This window comes from Mustela lutreola, chromosome 6 (genome assembly GCF_030435805.1).
Source record: "Mustela lutreola isolate mMusLut2 chromosome 6, mMusLut2.pri, whole genome shotgun sequence".
Taxonomy (NCBI): domain Eukaryota; kingdom Metazoa; phylum Chordata; class Mammalia; order Carnivora; family Mustelidae; genus Mustela; species Mustela lutreola.
In genome coordinates, this window is record NC_081295.1 from 100,909,012 (window position 1) to 100,921,289 (window position 12,278).

Here is a 12,278-nt window from a genome sequence, read left to right on the forward strand (position 1 = left end):
GGAAATCCTAGATTTTCTAAGATTCTCCCACTCCTGCTATCTGTTGCTTACATCTATGTACTAACCAATTCAGGGTCTCATTCCCTTTGTTTTTCTCCAGCTAACTTTTCTGAAATGAGCTTAGTAGTGATTCACACACAAGGGTCAATGTTTGACAAAACCACCTTGTTTTACCCCTTGAGGAATATTTTCATTGTGATTCAAGGAGGGGCTTTTGCAGTTTACTTCAAAAGAGGGATTTAAAAAAAAAAATAGGGATTTAAGGTCATGAGTTCAAATCGTAGAAGTTCACATCACTGATGTGAACTTTGGAAGTTTCACATCCAAAACTAATATTAGAAAAATTAGAAATGCCTTTAGGGCATACTTGGAAAGAGAAAGAGGATCTCCAATCAGTCAAGTGTGTCTAAGACATAAACAGTAGTGAGGAACTAAAATTTTGGTTTTCCATGCCCTATAAATCTTACTGTAATTTTCAATAAAATACTTTGGTTTAAATCAACAAATATTTGCCAAATATCTATTCTTTACTAAGTTAGTATAAGATACTGGAAATATTAGAAAATATCTTCTCCAAAAGACCTATCAGGCTAATAGGGATGTCAAAATATTGTAATACAATAATGTTTAGAGTACTAGAAACATACAAAAGATCAATCAACCATGGAGAGGGATCCTATGAAGAGAGTTGTGCAGGGAAATTTCCCCCCTTCTCTTCCCCACTGCTTCTGTTTTCAGGATCATTATAGAGATGATATTCTGCCAATAATTCAGATGTAAGGAAGGTATCAGGGCAATTTCCTTCTGTGAGTTGAATTAGGGCTTGAGTTGAGCTTTTGCCTCAGGGAGATTCTGACTCAGGCACTACAGGCATGGTCACTGATGAGCAGAAAGTGTACATTTGGAGCAGTGCTCTCATTGCTACTCAAGGGTGCACCAGAAAGGAGAAGTTGGCCATAGTGGTAGGGAGGCTCTTTGCCAGGGTTCCTTCTTGTTGTTCATGTCATCTGAGATTCTGCCCTTCACCAATACTTAAGGTGTAACCATGAGTTCAAATTTCTAATTCTCAAGGCAACTAATATAGTTCGCTTTGAGATCTCATGGGCTTTTATTACTGAAGACGGTGGTAAAATTTAAGGCATTAGAAATATTGAATAGGATAGTGGTGAGAGTATTTCCTAAAGGGGAAAGATGTGTGGCTCTCCCTACCTTCATACCCAGGATTTATGTTACAGTTATCTAGGATAAATAGTATTTATAAATAGGGTTAGATCTGATAAACTAATGTAATAAAATAGCATTTCCTTTTCTAAACCTAAAATTTTACCCTCCACCTGTCATGTAGTGGATATTTAGGAAATATTTATTGGGGGTGCCAGGGTGACTCAGTCACTGAAGCATCTGACTTATTTTTTTTTAAGATTTTATTTATATATTTGACTGAAAGAAAGAGATCGCAAGTAGGCAGAGAGGCAGGCAGAGAGAGAGGGGAAAGTAGGATCCCCGCTGAGCCGAGAGCCCGATTCAAGGCTTGACTGTAGGACCCTGAGATCATGACCTAAGCCAATGGTAAAGGCTTAACCCACTGAGCCACCCAGGTACCCCAAGCATCTGGCTCTTGATTTTGGCTTGTGTCATGATCTTAGGCTCATGAGATTGAATTTCATACTGAGCGTGAAGCCTGCTTAAGATTTTCCATCTCCCTCTCCTTCTGTCCCTACCTCCACATGGGCTTTCTCTTTCTTAAAAAAAAAAAAAAAAGAAAAAAAAAGAAAAGAAAGAAAAAATATTTTTTGAATGTTGAGCAAAAGCATAGAGTACAAATTGGAGAGATACATAATATCATTGAATTTTTTGCTGGATTCAGGGTAGGCTGGTCAGTTCTACCTTCTATGATCAGCTGATGGTGATTCCAGCCTATAACACTAAAACCTACTATTTAAGTTATACTTACATTGACTAGAGTGATTTGTAATTTTAAACCAAGCAAAGGAAACCAATGAATTTAACACCTCAGAAACTTGGAATGCTAAAGAAGAAATATGTTTCAAATTAGAATATTGTTAAAAGAAACCTAAAGAAATATAGTGAACCCAAAAAGTATCTCTAAGGTCAACAAGAATGATTTTCACACTGAAAAGAAAGACTACATATGTCTTAAACACACATAAAGGAACTAGAAGGAAACATCTATATGTTCTAAATTCATATCTCCTGGTCTAGATAAATTGTGCCTCAAACAGATGAAATTTGTACTTCTATTGTAAATGATAGGAAATAGAGGAGATTTGCTGGAAAAGAAGCGAGCCATATGTTTTATTTTTCACAAAAAAAGGGAAGGTAAATTCTGAAGATGATTATCTATATTCTTGTGATTGTTATCAAAATCAGTTATAACTAGAAGACAGACATTCTCTTTAAGCAAGTAATGTTTATTGAATGGCTTTCCAAGTTCCAGCTTTTGTGATGTTTTTCATGATATCATGAATAAGGAAAGGTATGTGAGGTGTAAGGGCATATTTCTGTGAACTCACATTTGTTCTGAGCGCCCATTCTAACACATCCTTGAGGTCACTTTCTATTCCAACACACTATTTGAATTTTCTGCGAATTATTTATCTCTCCATGACTTTTCTTTTGATTTCTTATTTCTTTGCTTTTAGTTTGTCTCTGTTTATTAGGGTATAAGCTCTAGAGAGTAAGGCTTTGGATGTTTTGTTTACTGCTGAATTTCTAATGCTTAGAACAATGTAGGTCACAAAGTAGGTGTTCCATAATATTTTGTTGAATGAATCAATTAGTTGAACTTTCATAAATAAATAGAGTTACAGGAAGATTGATATCCACCAGGTTGGTAGGACCCAGGAGGTAAGAGTTCTCCATCCTTGGTCTATGACTTGAATGATGATAAAAAAGACTTGCCTAACAAGATGGTTCATGAAATAATATAAAAATTATTGTCTTCATAGTTTGTAATAAGAAACCAAAACTAATCAGATGAAGCTGGATAGAGATAATGCGTGAAGTACAGTTTGGCATCTAGAGAAAAAAAGCATAACTCCATGATGGAATTTAATTTCAGTGTATGTAAAAGAAAAAAAGATGAAAGCATTAGGGAATTAGCATACTCGGTGTGATCCAACAATAGGAAATGACTCCAACTTCCCTCTCTTGTATATTCTAAACTGACCGCAAAAGCCAAGGAGACCATTCCAGTTAGTATCATCTTCATTGTATTAATTGATTTTATTGTCAATATCTTCAAGGTGATGATTATATTCTACTTTGTGTTAAAAATACATCTAGTTTAACACACACCTTTTTTTTTTTTTTTTTTTTTTTTTTTTTTTTTTTATTTTTTTTTTTAATTTTTTATTTTTTATAAACATATATTTTTTATATACATATATTTTTATCCCCAGGTCTGTGAATCACCAGGTTTACACACTACACACCTTTTAAAAAAAGATTTTATTATGTATTTATTTAGGGAGTGAGTGCGTGAGTGAGGAAAAGGGGAGAGGGAGAGAGGGTCCCAAGCAGGCTCCATGCTTAGTGTGGAGCCTGACATGGCCCGATTTCATGACCCTGAGATCATGACCCAAACCAAAATCAAGAGCTGGACGCTTAATTAACTGAGCCAAGCACCCCAACACACCACTTTTCAACATTTGTAAAGGAATATTGACAGAAGAAGGTGATGAGGATAGTGAAATTCTTCAACTGAGGATCAGTAAGGAGAGGTGAGGTAGAAACAGCTGTACAACAATTGTGCTGACTTGAGCTCTTCATATGTGTCCTCATTCCAAGATGGGTAGAAAGGACCAATGGAGTAAGTTATCAGGAAGCATATCTTGGCTCAGTATAAGGGAGATTTTTTTTTGTTTTTTTTTAAAGCCACTTCTTACAATTAAGCCTGAGCATGCTGACTTGGGAGGTAGGTAAGAGTTCATGTGGTAGCTGAACAGAGGATCAATCAGAGAGATTCATGTCTTGGATGAGAGGGTTGAACCAGATGGCCTTAATATCACATCTAATACTGTTACTGCACATTATGTGTGCAGTAACAGTATATCTATCTGTATAGGTTTGTCCAAGTATATACTCCAGGGCAGTTGGGGATAGGAGAACTGAAAATGTAAGTGACTATATGTCCTGAAATGAGAGGCAAAGGTCTATCATAGATAAGTGCATAGCTGTTGACTGGCATGTCTGCATCCAAATCCCAGTTATGACTTACTACTACTTAGTGGCCTTGGATAAGTTACTTAACATCTGTATACTTTAGTTTCTATATATAAACTGAATGTGATTAGAATCTATCCAATAGGGGTGCCTGGGTGGCTCAGAGGGCTAAGCCCCTGCCTGCAGCTCTGGTCATGATCCCAGAGTCCTGGGATCGAGCCCTGCATCAGGCTCTCTGCTCAGCAGGGAGCCTGCTTTCTCCAATCTCTGCTTGGCTCTCTGCCTACTTGTGGTCTCTGTCTGTCAAATAAATAAATAAAAATAAAATCTTTAGAATCTATCCAATAATTTGGTTGTGACAATTAAATGAGATAATGTACATAAAGCTTCTAGAATGGTACCTGGCTCATAGTGAGTGTTAGCTATTATTATTATTATTAAAACTATTATTATAATTAAGTATCTATGAAACCATCATGGAATAGTAATGATATATTCTATTATATATTCTTTGTCTGCCTAGGTATTCTTTGAGAGAAAATATTATCTCATAGAGAAAGCATGGATATTGGTTCCAAGCAGGCCTGGGTTCCAAACCTGTTTCTATTCTTTACGGGCTGTGTATCTTAGACAAGTCACTTGACCATACTGTGCCTCCCTTCCCTAATGGTTCTTTAACCATAGGGCTTCTGTAAAATTTTTTTTTTTTTTTATTATTTTTTTAAAGATTTTTATTTATTTATTTGTCAGAGAGAGAGTGAGTGAGAGCGAGCACGGGTAGACAGAGTGGAAGGAAGAGTCAGAGGGAGAAGCAGGCTCCCTGCAGAGCAAGGAGCCCGATGTGGGACTCGATCCCAGGACGCTGGGATCATGACCTGAGCTGAAGGCAGCTGCCCAACCAACTGAGCCACCCAGGCGTCCCAGGGCTTCTGTAAAATTAAATGAGGCAGTGTATATAACTTGCCTGGTCCTAAGTGCCAGCTATTACTCTCCACAAAGAGATTTTTCTCTTTCGTTTTCAGTCCTTATCCAGAATATGTCATATGGGGACTATAGCAGTGCTGGCTCAATATAGAGACAAGGGCTTGAAGGCATCCGAGACTTTTCCCCCAGGCCTGGCATTTTTATTTTTCTCTACCTCACCTCCTTTGTAAGGAAAATGAATGTATTACTTCCCCTTCCTCATATCATTTTAATGGAAGATTATATCAATTATATCCATAAAACTCAAGGCTTTATTTTATTTGACTATTATGTCTTCTATGATCCTGTGGTCTGCCCAGGGGACTAAGATGGCTTGGAGTCCTCTGCCAACTACTAGCTGGCTCTGGACCCCTGGGGAAGCTGTCTGAGACAGAGGCTTTTGAAGCGATAAGAGCCTTGACCTTGGTTAAGCAGCATGGGACCCAGAGAAATATCAAAACCGGGCTTTTGATTATGCATAGTATCCTGATTTATACAGCTTCCTCATGCTCCACCCTCTCTTTCAAATACTGCATGAAACTGATCTATATTACTCTGCGTTTTATTTAAAACTCAGGATGTTTCGTCATTGGATTCATCAATATCATTTCATTAGAAAGAGCAGGAGATGATGAAGTTTAAAATAGTGGATTGAAGATCAAAAGTTTGGCCTTTGAATCTTTTCATTATGGAGTTAAATTGCTGATATTGCTTCTATTCAAAATATGCTACTTATTAAATATTACGGCTAAATTTTATGTATTCTGACCCTTGTTTTTACAAAAGATGCAAGAGAATATATCAAGAGTTCAATTAGATTTGTTGGCATAGCATTTGTAAATTATGGCACTATAAAAAAGAACCCCTTTTCTTTTGAGAATTAAGCAAAACAAAAAAAATCCACCCACATTTATAGGCTAGTAGTACTCCTATGGGGGGACACACTGTTTATGAGAAATTTATAAGTAACTTTGTAGAAATGGATGTTTTTAAGTTCTGACACTGCATAGCACATAATTGCCTATAATCCCTAGGCTGATATTTTACTGTGATATTCCTTTGTTTCTCATTCTAATAAAATATTAACATGGTAAGCTAATTTTTTCTGTTAAAAACAAGTTGCAATAACTGTTTTCTTCATTTGATAACGTGTCATTTAACTTGGCAGACCTAGTCTAAAATTATGTTCTATTCTTCCCCCTTTTCATCTCCGCTCTTGCTTTCTGGTTACTCATTCTAGCAATACAAGACCAAGTCAAGCTACAAGGCTTTTGCAGCAATCCCTACAAACACATTGCTTTTGGAACAGAAGGTCAGTGTTGGCTCAAAAGCAGAGGGAATTTTATGTTTCTAGTGTCGTTCTGTTATGTGTTCTAAAATGGTTGTTTTGAAGTTCTGCTTTCACTAAAACGTTGCTCTTAGGGTCTCATGATGAAAGCATCTCGGTGAATAGAATTTGAGACATCATCGATTTATCACCAGAGACTCAATATGGGCTTAGAATTGTCCAGTCCACTGTAAAGCAGGCCTAGGAAACTTGATTTGGATTTGGAGAGATCCCCGTCCTCTGGAATTTAAGAGCTTCCCCCTCTTTTCACATTGATCAAAATGGGGTTACATGAGGGCAACTGGCCAGTCAATACTTGGTGACTAGTATTGGTTTCTACAGGGTAGAAACATGTTAGCTGAGTATCCAACCTAGCTCCTTAGATCCCAGCATGGGCTAAACCTCTTTGGCCGTTCTCACCAGCCACTGATGCTATGTCCATGAATGGAAGGGAGGACCGAAATCACTTCCAGTGACCCAGCTGCTTTCACATGCCTCTAGGGCATTTTTGCTTTGCTATTAAGAGTCATTAATTATAAAATTACAGGATTCTGCTTCAGTAGGTATATTAAATTAAAGCCTCTTGTTTAATAAGCACATTACATATGTTCAAATGAAGGCCAAATGCAGGATTATATCAGAATCGAAGTGAAATCAATTCCCAAGTCGAAGAAATTACTCAGTGCATGTTATTTTTATATTTATTTAGGCAATCTATCTCAGTGTATTAAGCCTATCTTTTTTTTTCCCTGTGTAATTAGAGTGTTTCAAATGTTGTTGTTATCATTTGTCAAAATGTTAGTTGGCCAACCAGGTGTATCTTGAACATTGGTTTATGAATTTACTTTCTTGTTTTAGTATGATCTGGGTAAGGAAATCTTTGCATGATCTCTTATCTAAACCGTAGGAATCATTAGTGGGAGATACTCAGTAGTCTGCAGATGGGTTTTGGTGGGCAGCCTCTCTTTTATTCTAATCTCTGGTAACTAACTCTGATTTATCTATGTGTGGACCAGAGTCCATGTTTTGTATTTGTGAACACTTCCAGCTGGGGAGCTGAGGAGTCGCCGGACTGCAGAGAGCTCTGCCACTTCTCTTCTGAATTTCTACCTTTTATAGCCCACGAAAAGATGAGATGGGCCTAATCACTGATTTCAGGAGGCTCAGGAGGATTCAGGAAGTGACCATTTTACCAGTGGTCCCTTATCCTATTATCTGGGGCTTTTATGTTGAGTCATAGTGCAGTGTTTTCTCACGGCAGACTCTTGGCCCATTTCAGATGGATTTTTGTGAAATATGGGCACAGTGTCTGACCCTACAGAAGTGGGAGAAACTCTCCTCCTCAGCAGCCAGGAGAAGTAAATAGGAGCCTGGTGGTTTTTCCCTCTATCATACTTGTCTCACCTAACCTAGTACATTGTCATGTACCTGTGGGCTACCACCCTATTAGTTTTCTATTTAGAAAAATTAGAGTTAATTCTCCTTCAACAATGTTTGAAAGGAAAGGCTGGATGTCATTATTGGTTCCAGAATCTCTGTCTACTAGCTCTCTTCTCTTCCGAGTAAATGGATTTTAGAGATTATCATCTATTAGTTAGTCATTCAAAATGAAGAATCATTAATTTCCAGTTCATCATAAAACTATTTCATAAATGTATATGGTAATATCACTGTGTATTGAACTTAATGTAAGTCCATATAGGAGGGTTTTTTGTTTTGTTTTGTTTTTGTTTTAAATTTTGAATAAGACAGACTCTATGGGAAAATTATTTTCTTTAGTACAACAAAATATAAATATCATGACGTCAAACTTACAATAGTTTTTTCTAGGGAGGACTGACTACTGTATAAACACTAGGACTGACTATTGTATAAGCACTAGTCTCTTGGCTAAGGGAAATTGGTTTTGGGCCACAAATATATGAATTGTTTGAAGATCACAAGATATGACATATGTTTGTTTTTTCTTTAGAGCCTTTGTATAATCTATTTTTTTGGGGGGCTGACTTTTCTATATTGTGTGTTGCTCCATGAGAAACTTTAATTTGTAAGGATTTTTAAATAACAAAGGTCTAATCTTGAGATTTTATCAGCATTTATTTCTATATTCACTAAAACTAAAATTAAATATTTCCACGTTCCTTTCATGGTGGTAGTTTTAAAAAAAATCTGGTAATTTAGGTATTTTTATCCATCTGTTTATATAATAGAACTCAACCTATGCCATTAAAATCAAAGGGACTTATTTCTGAATTGAGTGGGAAAATTAAGACTCTAATTGTCAGAAATTCTGTTTTGGGAAGAATTAACACTTTGGAATATTTTCTGAGACCCTTTAATATCACACAGAACATCACAATTAAAAAGAATGGGGATGCTGCAGTGCCATTATAATATTTGGTTAGGGTCTCTGCTGTGGATTGCCTTAAAAATAGAACTAACGAATTTAATTTAGACAGTTTAACAATTATCCCCTCCCAAACACATTAAACTCACGGTTGATGTTTTATACCACATTTTATTTTATAGTATATGGTATAATGAGGAACTGGAATCACTTTAAGAAATAATACTATTTTTAAAAGCAAGATTTTCTCCAAATTGAAGTACAGGCATCCCTTTCAATCACATATTAAGCTATCATTGAATCACTGGATTGGTTTCAGCTTTAATCACCCCTAGATGAAACCCATCATTTTCAAAAGAGTACATTTTGTTGGCAGGAGACATGAGGTTTCTGGTAGTTCTGTTCTGTAATTTATTGTCTGCATCAAAACTTAAATTTATAGCTTATTCTGTATTCTGTAATTTTTTTCCCCCATGAACATTTAGGAGGAAAGCATTTTTAGCTTAAGCCTTAACTAAGGCTTTATAGGAAGAGATAAATGCGAGGCGTATTTTAATGTGTTAGTTTCAGAGTCTTTGGCTTCATCTCCTACCAATAATCATCTTCTCCAAGATTGAGATGAGGATGAAATGCAAGTGATTATAAAGCAGGAACAAAGTAATCAGATCAGCTTGTGTTTGTGACTGCCCACAAACTTTATTATGACATGTTCAACAATATTGTAGAGGAAATAATTGTGAAATGGACATTACCTTTTAGGTTTGTTTTGTATGCTTCTGTTCTTTTCAGAGAATGTTAAAGATCTTACTCTCTCTTACTGACTAATTTTTCTTCTTATCATATGAGTCTGATAGCAATAGGTACAAAGTGAAAATTAAACTGAAGGACTCATAGTAACATGCTGAATAAATGGCTTTTTATTTTTATTATGAAATTATATTAAGGAAAGGAAACATAGAGAAAGGAATATTTCCATGATATAAAACAGTATGCATCCTTATTGTTTCACAAGTGATTCATATTTTTCCATGAAAGCATATTTTTTAAAGCAGTTTTAGTTCTCCGTTCTTTTCTTCACAAGTATTTCTCAGGATAAAATCAAGGCTAGAGTTAGGTTCCATTTTCTAACAAATGGCATTGTTATCTGCCATTTTCAAGACATGTTTAATTTATAAGCTATGTGAGTTTGAAAGAAGGATAATAGAGTAGCTCAATTCTATAAATAGCACATTTAAATTATAGGGTTAATTATTTAAGTAAAAGTTAGTATAAAAATTATTTTATTTTCTCCCAGTGGAGGGAAGTTAAAGAATAGCCGTTCTGAAGACAATTGTAAAAATTGTGCTATAGAAATGGAAAGGTGAAGATTCAAGATGTCTTGTCGGGTTTTAAATCAATTTATTCTAAATTGTCAGCTTAAAATTTTAAAGCATGAGTTGGTAAACTTTAATCTGATTAAACATATGTCTTTGGGTGAGATATTTTAAGATCTCTGCATGTCTCAAAAATCTAACAAAATCTGGTTGCTAGCTTAGCATATGGCCTATACTAGAGAGGCATCTCTTAATTGATTAGTACAAGGAAATGTGTTCCCATTTCTCTAGCAATGGAAAAATGCCCAGGACCCAAATCTATTCCAGTTGGTTCTCCTTAGGCAGTTGTATACCATGCATGTGTCTCTTTTAAAGCCCTTACCAAGCCATATGTAATTATACATGTTGGTAGCTTTTTTACCCCCCTACTATGAACTATTTGAGGGAATATAGTAGTTTTTTGTTAGGCATTCATTGAATGAATTACTTTGGTTTGCAGATGAGTAGGTCACTAAAATGTCCAATTTTATTTCATAGGATTTTAAGACCAATTTTTGCTCATAAAATTATAAAAATTAAGGACCCTAATGTATGATAATTTGGGCAATGATAATTAAGAATCTTTCTTTAAGGTAGAATAAACTCCATCAATTCTATTTAACATGTAAAAGCTATGAAAGACCTTCTACTATGAGGGTAGTAAATTGATTTTAGACCTGGTACCTTTTAACAACTCGAAAATACAATCACAATGGCTGCCATATTGAACATTCTGGTGAATCAGACACTGAGCTAAATGTTTTGCTATACTCACAATTCTGTGAAGATTTTGATGTTCAAAGATGCCAAGTAAATCCCCCAAAGTAGCAGAGCTATTATGTTGCTGAATTGGACCTTATATGATTATCTCCCAGAATTTTCCTGTTTACCATGCAAGTGACATCAACTAGCTGAAGTGAAATACTGAGCAAGAAATGATGATTTTGGATTTCTATCTATAATACTTTTTTTCATTACGTGCTAAAATATATTAAAATCCTCATCAAATTAGAGCAACAGAAGTTTTTGTTTTTGTTTTTTAGTGAAAAACAATGAAAGAGAATGGGAAATGATTTAGCCCCCCGAGACTTGAAAGTTTACCAACCAGCTCTGACTCCTTGGGTTGCTGAGATGAGTCACATTACAATGAAAGAGGTTTGAACCGGAAACAAGGCGCACCTTTCTGATGTCCTTGATTAAATGAAGGAAAAATATGAATTCTCCTGTTATTGAACCTTAATGAATGGTTTTGAAATAGGCTGTAATGGTCTGCACAAATTCCCTTCCTTCTGTGTGGTAGGAAGAGATGCTCAACCCTTCAGTGTTTTTGGGATTATAAACACTGTGTAGATTTCCTCAATTGTTAAATATTTTAAACCCATCATGAAAATAATGTAAGGATAAATACATCTGTATCTTTAAAGAAGCTGTACCTTTAAGTATCTGGAAGCTGTTTTGGCTTTCAGTGTACATTTCCCCCTTTTCTTCAGATCTGAATGCTATTCAGACCCGAATCTTCAACTATATAATCAAAGTGAGATTTATTTTGCTGAAGATATCTCTAATCCTACAAATGCTTTTGTGTTAATGACTGAAAATCAAACAAGGCTTTTGTAGTCTTCAGAGGATTTATTCTACCAGATACATAGCTGGTCAGATTAACAAAGTATAGGAGCACTTGGGTTTAGCATGGGAGGGGGGTTAATTTGATCATGACTGAAACAGAGTAACTGGCCCATAACATTTTTTTTTTTAAAGGGAACCAACTCTTTTTTTAAAATTTAATTAATTTATTTGATAGACAGAGATCACAAGTAGGCAGAGAGGCAGGCAGAGAGGAAGGGAAGCAGGCTCAGCAGGGGCTAGATCCCAGGACCCTGAGATCATGACCTGAGCCGAAGGCAGAGGCTTAACCCACTGAGCCACCCAGGCGCCCGCCCATAACATTTTTGAAGCCCAATCTAATTAGATAGTCTAGGCATCACAAAAAGTTTACAAGCCCTTTTAGGTTAGTCTTCCTTTGAAAGTAGTTTGCTTTCTGGCTCTGTTTAAAGTGCAATTGATTCATGCTGTCTTTAGATTTTTAGAAGTTAATCCTATTTCC

The 12,278-nt window shown here is 35.9% G+C and overlaps 1 protein-coding gene across 2 annotated transcripts in view; it reads left to right on the forward strand.

Moving 5' to 3' along the window:
- MLIP (muscular LMNA interacting protein) overlaps positions 1-12,278 on the forward strand; it is a 259,696-nt gene that overhangs the window by 150,090 nt on the left and 97,328 nt on the right. For both annotated transcript variants that reach the window (XM_059178281.1, XM_059178280.1), the window contains one exon: positions 6,389-6,460. In XM_059178281.1, the coding sequence (XP_059034264.1) occupies positions 6,389-6,460 (72 nt within the window). The remainder of the gene's footprint in view (positions 1-6,388; positions 6,461-12,278) is intronic.